The sequence below is a fragment of the Mastacembelus armatus genome, chromosome 5 (genome assembly GCF_900324485.2).
Source record: "Mastacembelus armatus chromosome 5, fMasArm1.2, whole genome shotgun sequence".
NCBI classification, from domain to species: domain Eukaryota; kingdom Metazoa; phylum Chordata; class Actinopteri; order Synbranchiformes; family Mastacembelidae; genus Mastacembelus; species Mastacembelus armatus.
The window spans coordinates 1,979,766-2,004,576 of NC_046637.1; the positions used below are offsets into that span (position 1 = coordinate 1,979,766).

At 41.1% G+C, this 24,811-nt stretch overlaps 3 protein-coding genes across 3 annotated transcripts; all 3 read left to right on the top strand.

Annotated features, from left to right (window-relative positions):
- Positions 1 to 1,990: 1,990 nt before the first annotated feature.
- LOC113129983 (odorant receptor 131-2-like) lies at positions 1,991 to 4,202 on the top strand. The gene is made up of 4 exons (XM_026306265.1): positions 1,991 to 2,097; positions 2,404 to 2,542; positions 3,335 to 3,760; positions 3,945 to 4,202. The coding sequence occupies exons 1-4, from the start codon at positions 2,033 to 2,035 to the stop codon at positions 4,200 to 4,202; spliced, it is 888 nt and encodes a 295-aa protein (XP_026162050.1). The 5' UTR covers positions 1,991 to 2,032.
- A 1,619-nt stretch (positions 4,203 to 5,821) lies between these two features.
- LOC113129984 (odorant receptor 131-2-like) lies at positions 5,822 to 9,821 on the top strand. The gene is made up of 5 exons (XM_026306266.1): positions 5,822 to 5,967; positions 6,144 to 6,284; positions 7,204 to 7,468; positions 7,655 to 8,026; positions 9,756 to 9,821. Exons 1-5 carry the CDS (start codon positions 5,822 to 5,824, stop codon positions 9,819 to 9,821), a joined length of 990 nt encoding a protein of 329 aa, XP_026162051.1.
- A 1,072-nt stretch (positions 9,822 to 10,893) lies between these two features.
- Positions 10,894 to 22,333, top strand: LOC113130185 (potassium voltage-gated channel subfamily S member 2). Its single transcript, XM_026306568.1, has 10 exons — positions 10,894 to 10,951; positions 16,012 to 16,188; positions 16,293 to 16,426; positions 16,554 to 16,718; positions 16,797 to 16,968; positions 17,922 to 18,005; positions 18,080 to 18,241; positions 19,058 to 19,141; positions 21,501 to 21,593; positions 21,872 to 22,333. The coding sequence occupies exons 2-10, from the start codon at positions 16,018 to 16,020 to the stop codon at positions 22,331 to 22,333; spliced, it is 1,527 nt and encodes a 508-aa protein (XP_026162353.1). The 5' UTR covers positions 10,894 to 10,951; positions 16,012 to 16,017.
- Positions 22,334 to 24,811: the final 2,478 nt, after the last annotated feature.

Consider the following 24,811-nt stretch of genomic DNA (forward strand, 5'->3'; position numbering starts at 1 on the left):
CAAAATGGGGGGGTCTGAGAAACCACATTAATTCCAAAGCATGACAACAACAAGCTTAAAACATCCAACCAAAGTCGTAGAGAACTATAAGCAGAACTGTGGCAGGTTCTCCGTACTTTATGGGAAGTTAATCAGTAAATATTCACTATTCAGCACTGCCTTTGAAAACATTTGAAAACATCCTCACTCCACTTTGAGAACCTACAGGTTATGTCCTGTGGTTACAGAATGTTAACAGTTTCATTAAAGGTATTGACTCCTCTTTATTTTTTAGATCTTATTTTAACATTAGTGCAGATTATTGTAAAGGAAACTGTGAAAAGTCACAATAAACTGCTAATATGAAAATAATGTCATGAGTTTTGACAACAGAGCCGTCAGACTGTTGAGATTGTGATTATAACCTGACAACACAGATTTCATGGGGCCCAGTAGTTTATTGAACATAAACCAATACTGATCCAGATCCTTTGGAATTTTTTTTCAGTTTTTGTGTTTTGTTATATGCACATATTTTATAAGATGAACAGCTTTTTGAGTTTTGTAAGTAGAAATATCACATTGTCTCTGAATGAATTCAAACCTCGGTTGGCAGCTCAGCTCTGTACTTTTACCAGTACCAATATGTCAAATACATTTTTAACACTCATCCCTCAGCAGACATGACTCTGGATGCTGCCAAATTAAACAGAACGTGACAGCACACATGCATCTGCAGGTAAAAACAAAAACAGTGGTACACATCATTTTCTAACAGCCATGGGACAACAGTCTCTCACTAAAGGTCATCATCACTGTTGACTGTTTATTTGCCAGTGAGCATCATACACTACTTTTAAACGACATGGAGACACACAACTACGCTGCAGATTTTTCTTTAGGTTCCTCTTCCGCCCTCGTGCACCAGCTGAGATTACAGCAGTGCCAGAGATTAAATCTGAAAAAGAGCTGAAACTCAGAGCTGTTCATCTTCTCTGGGATCAAAAGCCTCCACATTGCAGGGAACAGATAATGACTGTGACATCATGACTATTTCAACCTGGTCAACACACACACCAACACTCAATCTTATAAATGAGGCAGCAGGCTGCTAAAGGAGGTTTCTGACACCATCAGTGACTGAACAGGTGAGAGGGGGATCATTACTGGGGTACAAGCTGATACTAATTACTTCTTGGTGTTTTAGTTTAAAATGGGAATATATGTTTTACACAGAACTTTCTGATGACAATGATGTTATAGATGGAACATTTGCATAATGCATTCCTCATTTTCATTATAGACTAGAAAGTGAATATTTATGAGCTGCTGTACAAAGTTAATCTTTCAGTCTGTATGTGAGTGTATTTGTACTACATTTATACTGCAAAACTGTCTTAAAGCTTCACTATTAGTACATATACTGTTTCCTGTTGTCCTGTAAGACCTAAGGTCTTTGATGCTTTAATGTTAAATCTTTACTTATAATAATGAATTAAAACAAAATCTTACTTTTACTGCATCCTGTTGTAAAAATGTATAGTGGAATAAAAATCAGTCTTAGAGCGAACTGAGCTAATTGTTTTTAATGGCTCTTTAAAAGTTCTTAATGCATGTCCTCTGGTCCTCCTGCAGATTTCAGAGCTGGGTCTTAGGACGGGCTGAGCCCTGAACCGACGGCGTGAATGGGGCATCTGTGGTTGTAGGTGAGTACAGGTTAACATGTTTGTTTTTAATGTTTCTATTATAGACTTTCTTGATGTGCAAGGTTCTCAAAACATAGTGCAACCTTTTAAATATTTGGCTTTTAAGATCAAATTAACTATCACCATGAAATTAATGGTATCCCATTATATGATAAAATGCATGTGTTTGTAAAACATCAGATTTCTTCCTTCAGTTCTGAGATACCAAGATGTTGCTGATGCTCAACTCTACCTCCTCCATCAACCAGGACGTGCTGATCAGCAACATCAGCTCTACACTAACATGGGGAGCACAGGATGTGCTTAAGGAGAACTTCTCTAGTGTTCTGATTAAAAACACAGTGGCCATGTTGGTATGGCTGGCCCTCAGCATCCTCAACTGCAGCATGGTGCACACCTTCCTACAGCACAGGTACAGCCATGTCTCAAACATGTCTCTATGTGCAGCTTTTCTGAACTGAGAGTGCGCCCTCTGGTGGTGTACAAGTTAATATATCTGTGAGCTCCTGAGCTCTACAGCAAAGTGTTAGTGTTTTAATCAGTTAAATTCTTAGCAGCAATTAATCCGACTGACGGTTAATTATTAACATCCCTAGTTCAGGGCCACTAAAGGGTCCAAAACCAGAATTGTGAGTCTTCATACTTAAAATTGATTGTCAATTATCTGTAGTCATACAATAGTCAGTGAAGCTTTTGTCTCTTACTTATCTGACCCTAGGCTCTTCTATGAGAACCCTCGGTACATTATGTTCATCTACATGGTGACCAATGACGCCCTGCAGCTCAGCCTTGTGACAGTTCTGTATGTGGTCAGCTACATCTTCAAGAAGATCCACACCTCTGCCTGCTGCCTTCTGGTGAGTCACTACTACATCACCTTCACATGTAACACGTCAAACATTCGGAAAAGCCGATTCTCCAATTTTTGCCCTTCAGTCCGTAAAATGTATGAAGACAAGCGGCGAAATTTCTGGATCCAGCACACACAGAACAGCAACAGCACAGCATGGAGGAGGAGTGAACTAGGGCTGCACGACGTTTCCAGGCTCAATAGTCACATTACAGGATGTGCAGTGTCAAACAGAGAAATTAAGATCTGAAACATATGCAGATCAAGTGACAACAGCTGGTCCAATGGTGAACACAGTCAACATACAGTCAGTCCTATGTCATGTCAAGCTGTGTTGCAGAACATCCAAAGCACCTTCACTATTCCAGGATCAGGAGGAAATCACAGAAAAACATTTGGTAAAATTATATTAAAATTAAATTATCTGGGCTCCAGAAAAAAATAGTGCTGACCAAACATGTACTTTGGTTCTGTTCTGTATTTTTTTAATACTACAATATAAACCACAGAATAAAATGTTATGTCAAGTTTTTTTCCTAATATGTGTATTTCAAATACAAAAGGATGTATAAATATAAGGAAGATATAGAAAATCAAAATGCCCCTTTTCCCCCCAAACAGTTGAAGTATCTTAAACATCATCCATCTACCTGACAATGACAGCGGGACATTTTCAAACCTGTCAGTGCTGTTTCAGTCGGGACCTACATATGTTTCCCTTAATTTTCCATTTTGTCTGCTCCTCTTCCTTTAACCCAGTGAGCTGACTACCACACTATCACCACTTTGACTCCCTCAGATCATGACGGCCGTCCTCACCACCCGGTCCACCCCTCTCATCCTGGCCGGCATGGCTGTGGAGCGCTACGTCTCCATCTGCTTCCCCCTGCACTACAGCCAGATGTGCACGGTCCCTCGCACCCTCCTCCTCATCTGTGTCATCCTCATCCTCACGGCCACCCCACCCATCACCGACCTCCTTATCACCATCTTCAAGGAGCCTCCAAGTTTCTTCAGCGCCACAATTTTTTGCGACCATTCGCTTCTTTTTCGTGACCGGTCCATCTACTACAAGAACTGTGTGTTTGACGGGGCGTACCTGTCCTTTGTGGCTCTGGCGCTGGTCTACACCTACTGTAAGATCATACTCGCAGCACAAGCTGCGTCCACAGGCCTGGCCTCAGTAAAGAAAGCCAGGAACACCGTGCTGCTTCATGGGGTACAGGTATGTACCGTAGGAAAAACACACATAGGAAGAAATGCAGCTATTATTCTTGGTATTAGTTATTTTGTGTGTTATAATACAAAAGGTTTGCCGGTCTGAACAACCTGATGCAGTGATACAAGTTGACTGTTCATCAACATTAAGATTCCCGTACATTTTTGTCCCCCCCGTCCTTTTGTTTTAGCTGCTGTTGTGCATGCTTGCATTTGTAGTTCCCTCCCTCCAGGCTGCACTCATCTACCTGTTCCCCCACCTGAGTCTGGAGATACGTTACATCTTCTATCTGCTCGTCTACATCATTCCCCGCTTCCTCAGCCCTGTCATCTATGGTTTTCGGGATGAGCAGTTCAGGAAGTATTGGACCCGACACCTGACTAACTGGAGTCTCAGTACCACCAGAGTCAGGCCGGTGTTACTGAAAACGAACCTGCAGGTGAAATAACTACATCCAAAAACCTTGTGTGAGCTCCTGGTCCAGTCTAGCTCTGTTGCTTATGATGCAACTCCCTCGCACATTTTATCAATCTGGTGCATTAACTTGGTTTTAGAGATGCAGCTGCAAAAGCAACTGCCCCCTAGAAAACATTAAACACAGAGATAAATGTCTGGATGTGGAAATAAATAAAACGTTTGTTGACAGGTTGAACATACAACATAACCTGATACAAGAACGTGTGTTTGGGAGGCTTCTAGTGGCTTCCAGAAAAACATGTAGTGTTTTCTCACACATGGCTTTAAACTTGATATCTAAGTTTTAGACTTGATATTAATGATTGTTACAACACATAGGTTTAAAAGAGACAGGAGTCAAAGGGTTGCATTTTAAGAGTACTTTTAGTTTTTAGATTTGTTTTTTGTTTTAAATTTAATTTTAGAAACAAAAAGTAACACCCCCACAGACTTCTTCTGTTTGGCCTTCAATGCCTGGTGCATTTTATTCTTTCATATCTGTTTATCGACTGGTTTCATTGTTGGTCTTTTGGTTTTGTTCTAATGTTTCACTTCTGTAAAGAACATTCACCACTGCTTAGATTTTGTAAAACGCTATACAAATAAACTTTAACATTTATACGATACCCAATGTCCAGAGCTCATTCTTACAATCTCTCCCTTTTTTATAGCAATTTCTAATCACTGACACTTTCTTTTTATTTAACCATAAAGACAAACTGCATCAGATTTGTGACAACAAACCAACATCAGAGGGCCTTCTCCCTACTACCACTATACCACATTGACAGTCACTGGCTTGCAGCAATAGATGTGTTTCTGAACAGGTCACAATGGATTCAAATTACTGACACCACTAAAATTAAATATGTCTCTGCAGTTTTTCTTCGTCAGTCTCTAAAATCACTCCCATCACCATCTCTCTGGGATGACCCCAACTTACTGCATGACTAGCATAAATCTATATAGCTGGTAACAGATCCTGTTCCTGGCTTTACTGACACAGGCTCAGCAACCGCAGTGCCGAGGTAGGTTTGATTTCTTTTCAACTTTCTGTTTCATGCAATACCTTAAAAAGTTACTGAGATCTTACTTGTTTACTTTAAGTATAAATTTGTCTCTGTAAAGAAAAGAAGGAATCAAGCTACTGTTCAGAACACAGACACTAATACAGCTTTGAAATGAACAAGCTGCAGACTACACTATATAATAAATACATACAGTATTACTATGTGTACTGGTGTTATTACAAAACAGTTATAAAAAAATGAAATTCTAACATAAATAGGGATGCTTCTGATGTATTTTAAATGAATCAAACTTATTGTGAATTTAATCTTAGGATACTGCACTTTATTCAGGCGTTCTTTCTATATATGTTGTTCCTATATTGTGTTTCTTGTTACGTATATGAAATTTCATCAAATGTTTCTAAAGCACTTCATGGAAAATTGACCTACTGCTAGCAGAGCAAGAGTAGAGATGAAAATATGTATTTCAGGGCGATTATTAATCTTAATTTCTAAACATTAAGTGAGAGTCTCCATTTTCACATTTTTCCTGTAGCAACTGAACTTTAGTTTTCCAGCACCAACCAAGAGAAAGTGCAGTATGAACTCAACCACACGTCTAGACAACGTGGATGATGCATTCTCAAAAAACTTTATCAGCTGTGCTCTCGGCTGTACCATCAACTGTATCAACGGAGCTTTTGTTTACACTTACTTTAAGGGTCAGGTCTTCCAGCATGACCCCAGGTGAGAGAGGAGACACTGTAATAATATTAATTGAAATTATGGTTTGTATAAATATTGTGACTGTGGGTGATTCAGTAATTTAAGTTAGTTTGGAGCCTAGTAAATATCAATCTTTTTCCCCATAAACCCATCTGTCACCCCCCCTGTCCTAACTACTGCACTCTGATGTCCTGCAGGTATGTTCTCTACATCCATCTAGTGGTCAATGACATGATCATGTTGACTGTTTCTGTGGTGCTGCAAATCCTGACCTACACCACTCTTCTGACCTTTGCTCCCTGCTGCATCATGTTGCTCATTTTAGTCACTACCAACAAGTAGGTGTGTGTTTGTGTTCAAGATAATCTGCCAGTTACTCCACACGTGTTTCTGTGCGATGTTTCTTGCCTTTGTCATTGTGTCCCTGTCAAACTCAAATGTCCAATTGATATTTGGCTACAAGAGGCTTTGAAATTATAATCGAATATGCAGAATTTCCCATGGCAAAATGTGCTGCATCAATATATGGACAGCCACCGCTCCAAAAGAATGGGATTATTTGAATAGTATAGAAACAATCTTTGTTGTCACAATATGCCACAAACAATAAAATCAGCACTTATGAAAATTTTAGATCTCATTTGAAAAATCAAAGTTATCACCTTAAAAGTCAGAAAAGCAAATAGCTTGGAGCAGCTTGGAGCCCCCTCTGTGCCAAATGTTAATGCAATTACACTGAAGTCACAGAACAATCTTTCAAAAACCCCAATGTGGAAATAAAACCAATAGCTATAAAAAGCCATTTTCAAATTACTCAGACTACCCTAGACATCTGAATGAAACAATGCTGTGTGATACATGAATGCCTGTGGTTTCAAATAGTATTTAATAGTTTTACTGTAATGTCAAAACCTTAGAACATTAAATCCTTCTTATGAAACCTTTAGAGCAAATACAAACTTAACCATTTTCAGAAGTGACGACTCAAGTCAAACAAAGCAGCCAGGCTGAGGTCTTTGCTCAATAAGTTCTAACCTGAAAACCCAAAACAGAAAATGTTAATATCTATTTATGTTTATTGTTCCAGCCAAAATAATGCCTTTATACAATTTGCACAGCAAGTCTGAATGTGAGAAGCAGGTTAAAACATTTATTTTCTTGTCCAGCAGATATAATAGTGTTCAGTTTTATAAATTTATACAATTGTGTTACAAACCTTTAACAAATCATTGTTGTGTTTTTATTTGTATTTTCCAGGAACAGCCCTCTGAACCTGGCTGGCATGGCAGTGGAGCGTTACATTGCTGTTTGTCGACCTCTGCACCACGTCCACATCTGTACTGTGCAGCGAGCCTACGCCCTGATTGCACTGATCTGGGGTGTCTCCTTCATCCTGGCCCTCACAGATATCATCATCCTCCTCGCCACTAAGCCCCTCTCTGCCTTCTCTGGAGCTGTTCTATGTTACCCCACCTATGTGTACAACACAAAGTACCACGAGGTTCAAAGTCTGACAGTCCAGGTGAAGAATCATTATTCCATTGGTTTTATAAGTTAAGCTTTGACATTTGACTGTGCTGCACAAGAGCTGCTCAGCAAGAGACTTGACCAGAAACCACAGTACACACACAGCAGGAGACAATTAACTGACACAAAACACACAAATGTCAGACTGTAGTGATTTTGTGGCCTCCTTTCCTTCCATCAGGTCCTTCTGTTTTCATTTGTGTTCTTGACTCTGATCATCACCTACCTGAACGTCCTCTACACTGCCCAAGCAGCTTCTGGTTCCAACCAGGCGTCGGCCAGAAACGCCCGCAACACTATCCTGCTGCACGGAGTCCAGCTCTTCCTCTGCATGTTGTCATTCATCTCTCCCTTCCTCATCACTATCTTAGTCACCACTTGGCCCCGCAACCGCACCAACATCATCTTCACCACCTTCCTGTTTACCAACGTGCTTCCACGTCTGCTCAGTCCACTCATCTACGGCGTCCGAGACCAGAGGTTCAGCGCTCACATCCGACTCAACTTCTGCTCTAAATGCTGCAACTCCGTAGAAAAGAGGCTGAACAGGACGGTAGGACCCCACAGAAGGTCCACACAGGGGAAAGGCCTTAAAAGACTTTACATGTGATTTTATAAAAATATTTTACTCTATTATCCAAATGCCACTGATGCACATGCATTAAAGGATACATGTAAAGTTCTACTCTGTTCTCCTGAAAATCTAAAGGTCTTTATTTATTAACATCCAAAACTCATCTGTTCTAAACAGAAACAACTATCACAGACCCGTGGTTCTATAGTGTGAAGTCAATTATGAAAAAAATGAAGCAGGGGTAAAGGTCAACATATTGACAGTGAGATGTAAAACCAGATTTTGACCACTAGGTGGATCTATGTCCATGTCCAATATCTATTTGTCTTTACTGATACTACTTAGTGCTATATTTCCTTATATTGGTATTATTCATGAATATTTTCCCAGACAAAATAATGGCCTTTATACCATTTAGGCCAGGCTAAGGCCCAAAGTGCTGAGAAGGTTAAAACATATTTTCTTGTGCAGTAAATAACTTATAATAGTTTTTCCATCCAAATGACTAAGACTCTGAGGATTTTAAAAATAACGCGGTGGTTAATGTGGTTACACAAACTGTTAATCCAACAAAACAAGAAAATTAAATGAGCTGTAGCAAATTACCATTAGCTAACACATCAGCTAACAACATGCTCACTTTATCTACAAATACTTCATGTAATTTAAAATATTAAATAAAGTGTTTTCCTCTAAGTTTCAGCATTAAATGCTTTGGGTTCTCGTGGTTCTCGTGTGTTTAGAGAAGGACAAGAACCCTTAACAAGTTTTGACTAAGTTAGCTTTAATGCTACGGGCTAGCGTTAGCTAGCACAGCTTTAGCACCACAACAACAACAACTGACGGTGAATAACAACAGGGCGGAGAAAACAACACGAGTGAGGCCCCGGTACATGAACACAGTCTCTGGGCTGACAAACAAATCCACACAGAACCACAAACAATTAGCCAACTAGCTTAATGTTTGGTCAGGGAACCAACAAACCGAAGACACAACAATCGTCGCCATGAGTCAATTAATAACAACAACAACGACTGACCAGCAACAAAAACTTCATCCCCGAGGAAACACGATCGTTTTACGGAGCTTGTCGGAAAAATGACTTACCTGAGGAACGGTAAAACCTCAGCATCAGGTGTTCTCAGGTGTTCTCAGGTGTTCTCAGGTGTTCTCAGGTGTTTGCGAACAAGCCGCTGGGGCGGAGACGGTTTTAAAAACCCGCCATTACTGCAGCAGGTGCGCTCGATTTAATCTCCGGCGTGTGGAGGATGTCATGTCACTTTGTGGCAGAGGACACTGTAAAGCAGCATAAAATAGAAAAGTACCAGTACTTCACTGTGGTACTCAAGGACAGTACTTGAATAAATAGTTACTTTCCTCCACTACAAAAACACAAAGATGAAAATATTACATGTTTATAGTCTATATGGCTGAAAGAAAAGCGAGTATTAATCGTTAAATACCAAATACCCTTTTCTGCTTTGAGCGAGTAAATGTATTGTTTAATATCTACTTTAACCATTACACCATTTCATGGCTGCCAGCAGGACATTTGCACTTTCATGTTGTGGTGATCAAAAGTATAAATCTGCTGCCTGACATGATATGAACTGCTGGTAGACCAGAGGCTGCATAGAAATGTATACACTGATGACGTGTTACAAACCTTTAACAAATCATTATTGTGTTTTTATTTGTATTCTCCAGGAACAGCCCTCTGAACCTGGCTGCCATGGCAGTGGAGCCAACTATCACAGACCCGTGGTTCTATAGTGTGAAGTCAATTATGAAAAAAATGAAGCAGGGGTAAAGGTCCACATATTGACAGTGAGATGTAAAACCAGATTTTGGCCACTAGGTGGATCTATGTCCTTATAAATAAACGTGCATTTCTAAAAAAGGTTAGGTCTACAGGTGTGAGGCATGAATATTGTAAAGACATAAGACAGATGTGGATACATATAGTCTTTTTCTGTTTGTCTGGTTTTCTACTTTCATGAGACTTTGCAGCTTTAATTTATGAGGTCTCTGCAACTTGTCTTGTTCCTTCACTATATTAAATGGGGAAATTACTTTTAAAAAGTTGGCTATAAAAATAAATAAAACAGCATAATTAAATCTCAAGTTAGTGGGAAACATAAGGTGTTTCCAGGTATGTAGTTTCTCTGTCAGTACTGGAGGCATAATTATAGAATATAAAAACACACATCTGTTAAATGACACGTGAGATACTTTGATCCAAGTAAAAGTCCTGCATTCACATTGTTACTGCAGTAAAAGTCCAAAAGTATCATCATCCAAATGTACTTCTAATTTGAAGTACTTTATATACTTCTGGGTAGCTGACGTTAACTACCTTATATACTTCTAATTTGAAGTACTTTATACACTGCTGGGTAGCTGATGTATATATAAGGTATTACATACTTCTAATTTGAAGTACTTTATATACTACTGTAGCACCACATGGAAAAAGTACATATAACTCAGAACTGTGTTTAAGTGCAGTACTTGAGTAAATGTACTTAGTTACTTTCCATCACTGACAAATAAATATATTACAGGTATTGTTCGTTCGGAGTCAGGCCCCTTTTCCGGAAACTGGCGGAAATAGCCGAAGGCTGCCTCCGACAGAAGACGGACAAACAGCTCAGATGGAGCAGACCTGCCTCCTCACGGCGGACACGGCAGTTTATTGTCGCAGGCTGAGGGAAGGTTGTTGGAAGTTTTTGCCAGAAGAATCTCACAGTCTCTTCTCGGTTTCCACGACTCGTTGTGACTCGTCTTTAATGTTTTTGTTTTTTTTTTCTGTCGCGAAAGTGAAAAACTTAGAAACGCATCATGGGCTGAATCTGGCATCCTCCTGATCCTGCGATGAAACAGCGTCCACACAAAACTCCCAGGTGAGTCTCAATAAAGGTAAATCCTTCCTGTCCTTTAGCACAGAAGCCTGTACCGCAGTTTGAGTCTTATTTTCTGATTCACTTCATTGCATGTTATTGGAGATGCAGTTTTCCACCGCTGTGATTTGAAGCCGCTGCGCTTTTTTCCGATGCTGAATTATAGATCAACTTTATTTCTGTGTGGCTGCAGCCCTGAGAGCTCAGCGTGGCCCCGACATGTAATTACAGACTCAGAGTCCCGTCGTCCCTCTGTGCGCTCCTCTCCTCTCGCTTTGTTGACTTTGAAAGGTTAAATATAATCACAGAAAACAAATAGATAAATAAATAATCTCGTCGTAAACTCACAGTTTAATAAAATATTCACATTCTTGGCTGAGTCCTTAACATTAATATAAATGATGCTGAAATTAAAAAGAGATTATGGTGGAAGTGACTAGACTTTTAGTCCAGATGAGATGAACAAATGTAAACAAGAGGCAAAAATGAACCTGAACTTTGAGCTTTAATCGTTTTCTACAGTAAACACAGTTTCCATCCAGCTTTTCTTCTGTTTTTCCTCTAAGACCAAACCGAATATCTGAAAATCATATTACTCCATAGCTACTATGGTCATCAGAAACTACACACTGTACTTTTACCTGCAAATACACAGCGTCCGCAGGTGATCCACCCAAACCTGCACCCAAATAACCGCTCAACTAAAACAAAGACGAGACCACGAGAACTGAACCCCCCACAGCATTACACCCTGATCCAGGCTTATCATACTTTATGTATATTTGACAAATAATTCTCTGCTTCTTCCACAACCTGTTTACACACACTCACAAGAACACGAGAGCTGCAAAGAGCAGTAATTATTTTTTAATAAATTATCCTAATATTAAAGAGTTCTAGGGGTGCAACAGAGACCAGCTGGATCACTTCTGTTTTGGCTCATTTTCTGTTTTTGGTGCAGCTCGTCCTCCTGAAGACGTGTCCTGTCTGACTATCGCGTTTCAGCTGAGGATGTGTTGAATCCGATGCTGCTGAAATTCATTTTGTAAAGTGACTCCATATAAGACATTTCTGATCCAAAATTCACATTTTCAGTAGAGTAAAAAACATATAGAAGCTTTTTACTTAAAGCAGCAATGATCTTCATTTTTACAACAACAATGGAGTCACTGGTAATGATAAACCTAAAGACAACGATCAGGTCAGCAGCTCTACAGTCTCAGCTCGTTGTTTAGTGTCTGGACACAACCTTACTGTTCTGGTTCCCTCTCACCACACTTATGGTGTTTTTCAGTCACAGCAGGAAGCAGCTATTTTCAAAATAAAAGCTCTAAAAAGCCACAGTCCTCTACCTGCTCAGCAGCAGACAGCAGACAGACACAGTCAGAGACCAGCTGGTGAACATTTAGCAGCTAAAGAGCCAGAGGTTTCCCTCAGGAGGTGGTGGAGACCAAACCCAGAGCTCAACCTGAGGGAACACCGGGCTGAGATTTATTAGGTGGGACCTGTGCCTGATGGGTGTGAGTATGTTTACTCACAAATTAAACATATCAATCTAAAGGGTGATGATATTTAAGAGTTGAGTTCATAGCATATTTTCACTGTGGTCAAGTGGTCACAACAGTCAGTTTTTGTGGGTTAAAGTAGTATTACTACAGTATAAACAGAAAGTTCTCATAGTGAAGTAGAAAGAACATTTCCTTATGATGTGTAGAAGTATAAAATTGAGAAACTCAAATTTCCTCTTAGACATAGTACTTAAGTAAATGTACTTGGTTACTATCCACCACTGCCATTTCAGTTCCCACATACACACCCACCACCAACCTCCAAATTCACACACACATGCCGCCGACAGATGAAGACGGATCTGGGCTGCCGCACTTTACTGTAGGCAGGTCATGTGACCATAATCCACTGAGCTGCAGCAAGAGAGAGAGAAACCTGATTAAATAGCAGCAGGAAGAGAGTGAAAGATTCAGAGCATGATGAAGTCAGACTGCTCTGGTTGAAACACCATTAAGTCGACATTAGGTTAACACCTGCCTGTGATTCCTCAGGCCATTTCCTACACCATACAATTAGAGACGATATAACTTTATTACGTTACATTACAGCTACACTTTACCTGAAGTGAGCCACTTTCTGCTGCCTCCAAATGGACGGATAGTTCCAGTCCCGTTAGAGCGAGTGCTACATGTGGAACAGCTGGTGATGTGTGGATATTACAAACCAGGAGGCATCACTCTGATAAAAAAAAAAAAATAATAATAATAATATGAAAACTAAAATTATGATCCAGATATCAGGGGTGGAAGAAGTACTCAGATCCTTTACTGCAGTAACAGTAGAAATACCAGAGAGTAACAGTCCTCTGATCTGGGTAGCTGACGTTAACTACCTTATATACTTCTAATTTGAAGTACTTTATATACCGCTGGGTAGCTGACGTTAACTACCTTATATACTTCTAATTTGAAGTACTTTATATACCGCCGGGTAGCTGACGTTAACTACCTTATATACTTTTAATTTGAAAGTACTTTATATACCGCCGGGTAGCTGACGTTAACTACCTTATATACTTCTAATTTGAAGTACTTTATATACCGCCGGGTAGCTGACGTTAACTACCTTATATACTTCTAATTTGAAGTACTTTATATACCGCTGGGTAGCTGACGTTAACTACCTTATATACTTCTAATTTGAAGTACTTTATATACCGCTGGGTAGCTGACGTTAACTACCTTATATACTTTTAATTTGAAGTACTTTATATACCGCCGGGTAGCTGACGTTAACTACCTTATATACTTTTAATTTGAAGTACTTTATATACCGCTGGGTATCTGACGTTAACTACCTTATATACTTCTAATTTGAAGTACTTTATATACCGCTGGGTAGCTGATGTTAACTACCTTATATACTTTTAATTTGAAGTACTTTCCATACTGCTGGGTACATTAGCTTACTACTAATGTAGAGCAGGAAAAAGTACAAGGTTTGGCTCTGACATGTAGTGAAGTCCAAGGATGAAGTAGCACAACATGGAAATACAAAGTAGTACAAATACCTCAGAGCTGGACCTAAGTACACTAAGTGAGTAAATGTACTTGTTGTTTTCCACCTTTAAGTTTCTGAAACTTCTTGTTAAACAATATTAAACCAACATTTGCCAACTGAGCTCCATGATGTTTCCCGGCAGTGATATTAACATTTCACTGGAAAACATATTTTAGGCAACGGTGGGAACGTTTTAGGTCTTTGTGGAGGAGATCAACTGAAACGTTTCACTTTACTGCGTCTGAAAATCTTCCCACAGTTCATAAGTTTGACATTCATTTGTCTGCTGAGTGATTTTATAGTGTAGTTTTATTGTGAAAGCGTGTGCACTATGTGGGTGATTGTTCTGGGAGTACAGTAGATGAGCATGAGTGGGAGTCAGTTTCTGTTTGGCTGCATTTGTGTTTTTTTATATTTATCACACAGAGACAAGTTTTTGCAACCGTGGTGAGTGTTAATAGAAAATAATGAATAATTGAAGTATTTTTTTTTTTTAACAGAACTATCAGGTGAATTTAACTAAACTCACACAGAGACAGTTCAGACATAGAAGGAAATTAGAAGTACATCTGACACATCCGGTGAAATTCAAGCATCGACGTTATAAAATTAGAAGATTAAATGTTTAGAGCAGAACATAAAAGTGAAGCTTGTCCTTGTCAGAAGCTCTTCATGGGAGGTTTTAGTGTTTGCTGACTCAGCTTGAGACAAAGGAAACAGAGGAGTGAAGGAGAGGACGAGATCTGAATCTCAGCCAGCAGCCAGGTCGTGATTCAAAAAGTAAGTTGCAGTAAAGCTGTCAAAATGTTCACACGCTGCAGTTAAAGGACAACACTGGAGTTACTTTATATTTTTGTTAGGGTCAACGAATCTCATTTAACCCACAACTGTGTTAGTCTGTCTCTGAGGTATATTTGACTCAGCCCCTTGTCCATGTGTCGCTACTGACCAATTTAAAGCTTATACAGATTTAGCTTTGAAAACAACTGTTTGAATTAATTCCTAAACCAGCTGGACGCTGCAGATTCTCACACAGGAGGAAATAATGCATCTGTTGAGGGACTATTTTCAGCAGTGGATTAATCCACATGTGGTGCTCTGGGGAGTAATAAATGTATTATATGGCACAAAGTCTGAATGAGCAATAGTAAAAAGGAGAAAGATCGTCTTTCATTGGCGTGTTACTCAAACTCCCTCCCTCACTAGAAGATAGTGGTCACATTATAATGCAGCTCCTGTGTAACTGAATCTCAATGAGAAAGATCACATGTCAAACATACGTCGATAAACATACAAAAAAAGATGCTAAGGAAAGTGATGCCCCGCTGCAGCATCAGCAGACTGCAGGAGACCTGCAAAAACTGCATTTCTGATTCTAATAGTCGTCTCTGCTTGTCACTGATTAGGGAGCGAGGTTTCCATTCGAAGGTGAAGAAATGCATGAAAGGACCAAGCTGATCTTTGAGGTTACAGTCACATGAGAATAAAATGAGCACCAATAGGTGCCTCAGTCCGATTCTTATTTATCTAATCCGCTTTTCTTCATTGGAGCACAACCCTGCCACATCTGATTAAACACAAATTTAGATCCTAACCAGTGCGGCTCTCACTGCATAAACAGTATTAGAGGCTAATTTTATACGAACAATGAAAAATATTTGGTCCTTAGGTTACAAACATTTGTGGGGCATTTTCAGACATACAGAACAGACACATAGACTTGCTGCAGGAATAACACACAGTTTCACAGATTTATAAGCTTTCGGGGGCAAAGAGATCAGGAAAAAGAGTGTGAACGTGGGAAATAGTTGAATATCACCGTGGGAAAAACTAAAACTTCAGATTTGACACTGAATAAATGTGTCAGCAGGGAGCAAACGCAGTCTGTGCTCAGTATAGTAAAGGTTTGACATCTTCACTGCCCATATGGTTAAAGGACAGATTCTGTCTTCAATTATGGTTCTTGCTCTAACCATTTCTCCTTGTGTGTGTAGATAATCATGGTGAAGGAGAGTCTGCCCGGCTGGGTCCACCAGGACTCTGACGAGGGTCTCGTCCACGTGAACGTCGGCGGCCTGAAGAGCAGCCTCTGTTCCAGCACGCTGAAGAAGTTCCCTGACACCAGGCTGGGAAAACTGCTGGCATGTGATTCAGAGGAAGACATACTGCAGGTTAGTCAGAACAGACTGACAGATGACCCACAGTCCTTCTTTCTTCTTTCTTCTGCTCATAATTTCCCTCGTCCTGCCCTTTGCCCCTCTCTCCCCTCCTGTAGGTGTGTGATGACTATGACGTGCAGCAGAAGGAGTTTTATTTTGATAGGAATCCTGGCCTCTTCCCTTATGTCCTGCACTTTTACCAGACTGGGAAACTTCACGTCATGGAGGAGCTGTGTGTCTTCTCCTTCAGGTCTCTCACCATCATCCTGCCTCACAAACTTTAAATCTACGTCCTTCTGTTCAGTCCATTTACTCTGTCAGAGGTTTTCTGGTTTTTGGGAGGATTTTCTGCTGTTTGACTTGTGTTTCCTACACAGTCAGGAGATTGAGTACTGGGGCATCAACGAGTTCTTCCTGGACAGTTGCTGCAGTTATCGCTACCATGACCGTAAGCTGGAGAGCAGCCGGCATCGAAGCTGGGACGACGAGAGCGACGTCAGCAGCATAGACACATCTGTGGACGAGATTTCTGACCTAAACAGGTAAAAGACGCCAGAAAAGGTTTTTGCCTCATCTCCTCCTGTTAATTGTGCACTCACAGTTTTCCTCCATCCTCACAGAGACATGCAGCATTTCCAGGAGGTGCGTTACGGGAACGTCCGGAAGTGCCTGTGGCTGACGCTGGAGAACCCAGGATACTCCATCCCCAGCAAGCTCTTCAGTCTGCTCTCCATCGGGGTGGTGCTCACATCCATCGCCACCATGTGTATCAACAGCATCCCAGAGTATCAGGTCGGTGCAGGGGGAAAGATCACGAAGCCAAACACGATTCACACGCTCAGTCTGCAACATATTCACAGAGATTCCCAAACTGTGCCTGGTGAGGTTGAAGGTGATGATAATTAGAAAGGGAACATGGACAGATACAAATACAAATATTTAGTTACTGCATGTGTTCTCTTGATTTGAGATCATGAAGCTGATGGGGACAAATAAGGTTCTTCAAAACCATTTGCAGCAAATTAATGCACCTAAAACTCTGCTACTTCTCTCTGTCCCCACTTCACTGATAAATGTCCAAAAATCCATGTAGAAACCACAGAAGAAGAATCATGTTTCTTAAAACTGCAGAGGTTTCCTTCAGTATCACAGTATTTCACTGACACCTGACTGTTCATCCTCACACAGGAGGGAATAATAGCTGGTTCCACAAACTTTGAACGGGGCCAGTTTCTCAGAATGACACCAGGGCTGGTGTGGGATGTGGTGGTACAGCTGTTTGAAGTTTATCTGAGGGAGGGCCCACAGTAAAACTCTCTAATTATATCTCCCAACTCTCTAAACCTACACACAGCAATTTACACAGAAACGTTCTAATGATGAAGGAACCCTGGTGGGTTCATTCGGTGTGAAACCTGGAAGTAAAAAGCAGCACCAGCCCAGTGAGAGGTGAATTAGTGCAATCAGATGCAGGAAGCGTTCTTGTTAATGTCTCAGTGAATAAAGTGATGTGCTGCACAGATCCAGCTGAGCCAGACCATGATGAGACAGACACTCAGAGCTGTGTGTGTGAAGCTACAGAGATAACAGAATTAAAGGATGAGTGCATTAACAGCTGAGCTACAACCTGACTACAAGCCTGTGTGAAATAATGACACTGTGCTGGGTGTGTGTTGTTACAGCTCAGTCAACCCAGAACCGAACGTCTCAGATGTGATCGTTACATTTCTCCTCTTTCCTCCCAGACGTTCGACTCCGATGGGAAGCTGATCGAGGACCCGACCATGCAGTCTCTGGAGGTGTTCTGCACCTGCTGGTTCACCTTCGAGGTGAGTGTCCTGCGTTGGTTCATACGGACGTATCAGTGAAAACCGAAGAGAAACACAATTTTTCTCTTCCTGAGGTGGTGACGCGGCTGCTGCTGGCACCGAACAGGAAGAAGTTCTTTCATCACCCTCTGAACATCATCGACATGGTGTCGGTGGTTCCCATCTACATCACCCTGATCTTTGACATGACTCTGGGGTCAGAGTCTGAACTGGGAGACCTGGGACGACTCATACAGGTTAGTTCTGCTGCCACTCTACTCCTCTCTCCTGCAGCTAAACATTTAGCCACACCTGAACCATGTACCTGAACCATTAAATTAAAAACACGTAACTTATAATTGTAATAAAAGGCCAAAAGAAAATCAATAGATGAAGCAGAAAAAGTGTGAGGTTGGAAGAGGAAGAGATCCAGATGAAAATTAATTCAGTTTGAAGAGCTGTTTTAAAACGCTAACTCTATTTGCAAAGCCTTCACTTTTGAGACGCTCCCTAACTAATGTTGCCTGTCAGGATCAGCACTGTGACACTCAGACGCCTTCACGTTCCTTCTGCACACTTTGTGCTGTTGACTAAACCCTGATGGATAAAAACAACATTTTTGCCCATCGATCCACCTCAGTAACCCACGATCCATCCACTGTGTCATGGAGAACTGCTGCAGTGTCTGCCCCTCTGCAGAGGACTCCTGAAGCTCTGCCAGAGGGACCGCAGAGTTCTCGCTCTCCACTCTGACTGAGGCCTGACTCCAGGACGAGTCCTGGTGGTTCCAGACTTCTTTTATTTCTCACAACAAACTGATGTTTAAAACATTTGAACAAAGACATGAAAAGCTGAATTTATCGACACGCTGGTGTTTGATCAGCCTGATCAGTCAGTGTGTGAAGTGTTTTCTCACATTAAATCCAACAGTTAAACACACAGCACAGCCTGATGATGACATCATTAAAATGGCTAACTGAAGGGGATCATGGGAAATGTAGGCTAATAGCCCATAGCCAAAGTTACCTGGGCTGTTTTTAAAAGTTTGTAGCACCATCTCTCCTCTCTGTCAGGTGTTCAGGTTGATGAGGATTTTCAGAGTTTTGAAGTTGGCCCGACACTCGACAGGCCTGCGGTCCCTGGGAGCGACACTACGGGTGAGTGAAGTTTTCAAATGTGCAGCTTCAGGTTGTACTAAAAGCAGCACAGACGCTGACAATGTGTTCACTGCACGTCCTTCCTGTTAGAACATTTGTGAAGGAGGTTTCATTGTTTTATTTTGTGTTGACAGACACGTTGCTCAGTAGCACCTCTAGTGGTCAAAAACTCCACAGGCGACCTTTAACTTTCTCTTTCTGGATTTTGTTGTGGTTGTACTTTCCCTACCTGCGTTAAATCTTCGAATCCGATGATTTGTTATTGATCCATCAGAGACACAGCAGAGACCCAAGCGAGTGTCACTGCTCGGCAGAGGCAGCCATCAGTTTGACCCCATTTCATTAGTTTCTACAAACAGTGACAGTAGAGATTCTTTCATTGGATTTAAGTCTTTTGAGATGGTTTCTTGTGATGTAACGTTCAACTTAGTCGCAGTGAAACAAAGTTGGATGTAAAAATATAATAAAATGCTGTTTGATCTGGAAAATATGAATTGAATGAACAACGTGAGGCGTAAACTTTATAAATAACTCTGTGCTCAGAAGCAAATTACATTAGATCATATTCTAAAAGTTCTTTTTCATGTCTTTTGTCACATCTGACTGGATGAATCTAAGACTCACACTCACTGTTGTTTGTGAGGTTTCATGTCGGTGTAACGGTTGAAATGTGTTTGTTTCTTCTAAATGATCCTGTGCAAACAGCTTCTAAACATGTCTGAGGACAACTGGAAGGAACGGTTGTTTTTTCACGGAGCGGCACCAAACATGATGCTAATTGCTCTGTGCCGTTAGTCTGCACTTCTACAATTAAAGCAGTGAAAATGATGCTTGTGAGATTTAAATGGGATTAGTAAAGTTCATCTTCATCTGCAGGAGCCTCCTGACACCCACATTTCCATTTCAAGCTGTGTTTCAGTGAAGGACTCTTCTCAGGTTCACTGTCAGGATTTAGCTGCTGAACCATCTAATGTGGTTCGTCTATGAAACGCCCGCTACACCAGCACAGACTAGACCTGATGCACAAACGAGGTTTCATTACATCTGCTCCACTTCAAACCAGATGTGAAATATCTGAAGTCACGTTACAGCCTCATCTATCGTCTGTATCATACCATCAGGCCGAGTCCACCCAGCAGACTGATGCAGAGTGGGTTATCTGGATGAAAAACCTCATTATGCATAAGATATAATGGAAATAGATCAATCACTGTCTTAAATCATTTGTCTGCTTTTTTAAAATGCTGCTGCTTGAATGGATCAGGAGGCATCGTGTTTACATTTACTTTGCAGCAGCACTTTAATAAATGCTCCTGATCCGTGATCAGCATGAGGAGTGAAACGCTGAGAGCTTTGCTGCTCTCCTCCCTGCATATCAACTCACGCACAGACATCAGTTTCAATCCGAAGGACTTGGGCACGCTGACAAAACGTTAACCTCAAAACACAATAAATACAGAAGAGCAACACTTCGCCTAATGAAAAACATAAACAGGCTCATTCAGTCTCGAATTTTACTTTTGTTTGTTGCCGCAGGAAGATTGAATTTTTTATGCTGCTGCTTCAAAATACATTAGATAATGAGAAAGTATCACAGTACTTTAAATTAGTCCTGAAGTTTTTTCCATAAATACACTGAAGAACATTAAAACTATAGAGGTGCAAATCTTTCCTACATTACATTAATCTAATGTGTATAATGTATATGTGATGGTTTACTATGTGTATTTGTTTAAAGTAATATCACAGAATATTATATGAAATTACAAAAGCAAAACTTTTTTTCCTTTGAACTCATTTTAAAGGAAAACTAAATCTTATAATCTCTATAAAAATACCAAATATTTAGTATTAAATGATGCAGCATCAGTTCATTAAGGGAAGATTTAGATTGAACAGTCTGAGAACAGTTTGTGTCCCTGGACAGACACAGAAATACAAAAACAGAAGAACAAGATGAACATTAATCCTAATTTAAACCACCGTTTTGTGCAGTAGAGCAGAATTCCCCTGAACTTTATGCTAATGTTTCAAATGTTCTAATTGTAGTATTAGAATAAACACAAACACAGGGTGAATATTAGGAGTCCCAACATGAGTACAAACAAAAACCTTCCTGTACTTCGGTTCTTTTTCGTGGTTGAAAGAAAAAGGTTTGTTGTTTTCAGTAAACTGAAATAAGTTGTGCGAGAGGAAGCAACAAGAATGTACTTTTATTTTGTAGACCTCGTGAGATAAGGACCAAATCTCTCCGCTGTGGCTTCACTTGGTTTATTGTGAATAGACTGAGGATGCGGCAGCAGCGTGTTGAGGTTTGCAGCTATAAACTTTTAACACGCCCTCCCCCGTGTGTCTGCAGCACAGTTACCGTGAGGTCGGCATCCTGCTGCTGTACCTGGCTGTCGGAGTGTCCGTCTTCTCGGGCATCGCCTACACCGCCGAATATGAAGAGGTGAGGTCTCTGCTAAAGTTAGAACAGTGTTGATTATTGAACATGAGAGATTTCTGTCTTTGGCCTGCTTTTTTTGTTTAAAGAGACCAGAGGTTAACACCTCCTGCTCTTATTTTTGAAAGTTTAATAACGTTAGTCTCCGAAGGTTCAATGTGAGGTGACCAGAAGGTTGCATTCTGCAGTCTCAACACTAGGTGGCATTAAATCTTTCACATTTTACACATTGCACCTTTAAGTTAGTAAAGTGGTAACTCACATACATGTCTCTGTGTTTCCAGGATGTGGGTCTGGACACCATCCCTGCCTGCTGGTGGTGGGGGACAGTCAGCATGACCACGGTGGGCTACGGGGACGTGGTGCCCGTCACGGTGCCCGGGAAGCTGGCGGCCAGCGGCTGCATCCTTGGCGGCACCCTGGTGGTGGCGTTGCCCATCACCATCATCTTCAACAAGTTCTCCCACTTCTACCGGAAGCAGAAAGCTCTGGAGGCGTCGGTGAGGAACAACAACCGCAGGAAGATGAGGATGAGCTGCGAGAACGAGCCCGGGGACGAAGAGGACAATGAGGAGGAGGAGGAGGAGAAATCAGACGGGGACAGTCTGTGTCTGGATGATGACAGTGATGAGGTCGAGGACGATGATATAGATTACGAGGATGAAGGAGGCGTAATAAATTACAGCTACGTGGAGCATCCATCCTACACGTCAGTCGTGAGGAAGAAGGGGCTGCATCAGCTGTGAGGACCAGCTGCACTAAAACTGCTCAACTCAAACAGTTTTTCCTTTAAATGGGGCACAGATCAAATTCTTTCAGTTCATATGAGGTCATAAATCTGATGTTTGTCTGGTCCAAGGAAAACGTCACTCCATGACGAGAGCTGTCATAAAAACTGCACTGAGCCCAACAAACATGGAGGACAGCAAATCAGGAAGGCTGAAGTCCCGAAGGAGGCGGACGATAACGTTCGGCGTTCCATGTCACATGACTCTCGTGGTTTGTTGTCACCTGTTTGTGCATGTTGTCCTGCTTTAGGAAAGTTCGTTGGTAGTGGACGTGTTTGTAAAGGAGCATAAAGGCCTGCAGAACTGAACAGTGAACTTTGCATGCATGCAAATGAAATTCACACAATAAAAACATAATAAAAAACTGAAAAAAGTACTTTTGTTTCTGAAGTAGAGAGAAAATAAAGATACAGCCAGCTAAAGGTTAGCTTAACATTAAAACAGGACCAGAGCTGGGACTGCAACACGTTTTATTGTTTTGTTAATAAAACGTAACTACAGAAGTGTGACTTTATAAAGTTTGCTCTGTGAAAATAAAAAGTCATTACGATTATGACCCACCCATTTTACACGGATTATAAACCAGTTTTCTGAGCTGTGAATTTTTGGAGACTCAAAGACCTGAAACCTGCTCGGAGCGAAGAAATAGTGCAGCTTTGCTAAGCTGCTATTTCCTGAACAGACATGAGGGAGGAGTTGATCTGCACAAATAACCAACTTCCCAAAGCATCAACTTTGTGAGCTGAAAGGCAAATAACATCCTGAGTGTACTGTAGCTCCTCTGAATATTTGTGGCTAAAACAAAAGATAACAGATGTGATGTAACACAGGTGCAGTAATGCATTGGCAGCAGAGAAACACATGCTGCATTAGCACAGGAGAAAACCCTTTTAAGTGCACAGGTTGTAGCAGAAAGTGGCTGCTAATGCACCAAAACATTTACTCACACTTCCTCTGGGACAGTCTTGACTTCACTAATGAATTCCTCTGGAGCAGGCACATGCATGCACAGTCATACATACTTCATGAATCAGCTCGCAGTCAGCATGGTGGAGCAGAAGGAGCAGTCGGGGTCGCCAAAGCCGTGAAGATGTGAATGTTGATATGAAATCTGATGGAAACCCATCCACTGGTTTCTGTGGTATGAACCAAAGTTCAGCCGCTCGACCGGAGATGACGTGGCCTTTTCATTACCTGTGTAACAACCAGGGTTCAGTCAGACTAATGTCCCTCAGGGAAACACAAGAGCAGTGAGTGTCTGTGAAAAGTTTTACATGTACTCTCATAAGAACCTTGGACTGGTCCAGATGCATGAACGGAATTTACTGAGAAACATCCAGCTGCTTTGTTTAAAATGGACCAGACCTTAAGATCCTCACAGAGGAGGCTGTGGATGGAAGCTGCACAAGCTCCACGTCAGACAGCACTTATCATTAAAGTACCAACACGACAGAAAAATACTGCGCTACATGTGAAAATATAAACATAGAAGTATTAGTTAAATGTACTGGCAGTATCAAAAATAAAACTACATGTTCTGTAGAAAAATACTGTTCTTTCTGAATAGTAGCTCTTTATTATAAGGATACAAATTATTGTTTATTTAATGCATGAAAGGATGCATCACAAATTCCTGTGATTAGTTCTCATCTAATCAAACATTTAAGGGAATTTAAATCACATTTACTTCCTTCATGTGCTGATACGCCAAACTGCGATCCAGTTTCATCCCAGAAACACGACACTTCAATAACTGTCAGCTCTTTTCTAGGACTTTAAACAGCTCTGGACGGGATCAAGTTCTGCTTAGAGTCTGGAGCACAGGAAGGTGTCAGGGCCAGGTGTGTCAGTGATACCTGGTACTGGTCCAGACTCAGGTTTTAGCCTGGTGGTATTTTTACCTTCAACAGATCAGTAAAAATGTGTTTAATGTCCCAGTTTTCTGTTCAGCTGATGTTTCAGCTGAGGAGGCCTGGATATGAAGTTCACAGACTGAAGTACACCTCATACTTCTTACTGTTACTTCCTTGGTTATTCATGGGCTTTCAGGGAATCTGACATGCATTAAATTATCCAGTAAACATGTCTGAGATCAGACGTAAGTGGCCACACACGCCTCTCCCTCTGTTTCTGCACCGAGAGGAACAGCAGTGAAGCAGAGAGATCAGATTCGCTGATTAAAAATTCATCTCTGCTGTTTTGGCGGACAGAACTCTGGACTCAGAGAAGACGAAGGGAACGAGCTGCACCTTGAAGCTTCCAGTGTTTCTGACGGATGAGACAGGACGAGACGAGACTTTCAGGAAGTCGGACAAACAGTGAGTCAGTCAAAACCGATAAAGAGCTGATGTTTAAAAAAAAAAAATAATAAAAAAATCTATGATCGAACGTCAGAAGCCCTCTGATATGTAATAACCTGGAGTGTTACTGTGTTGA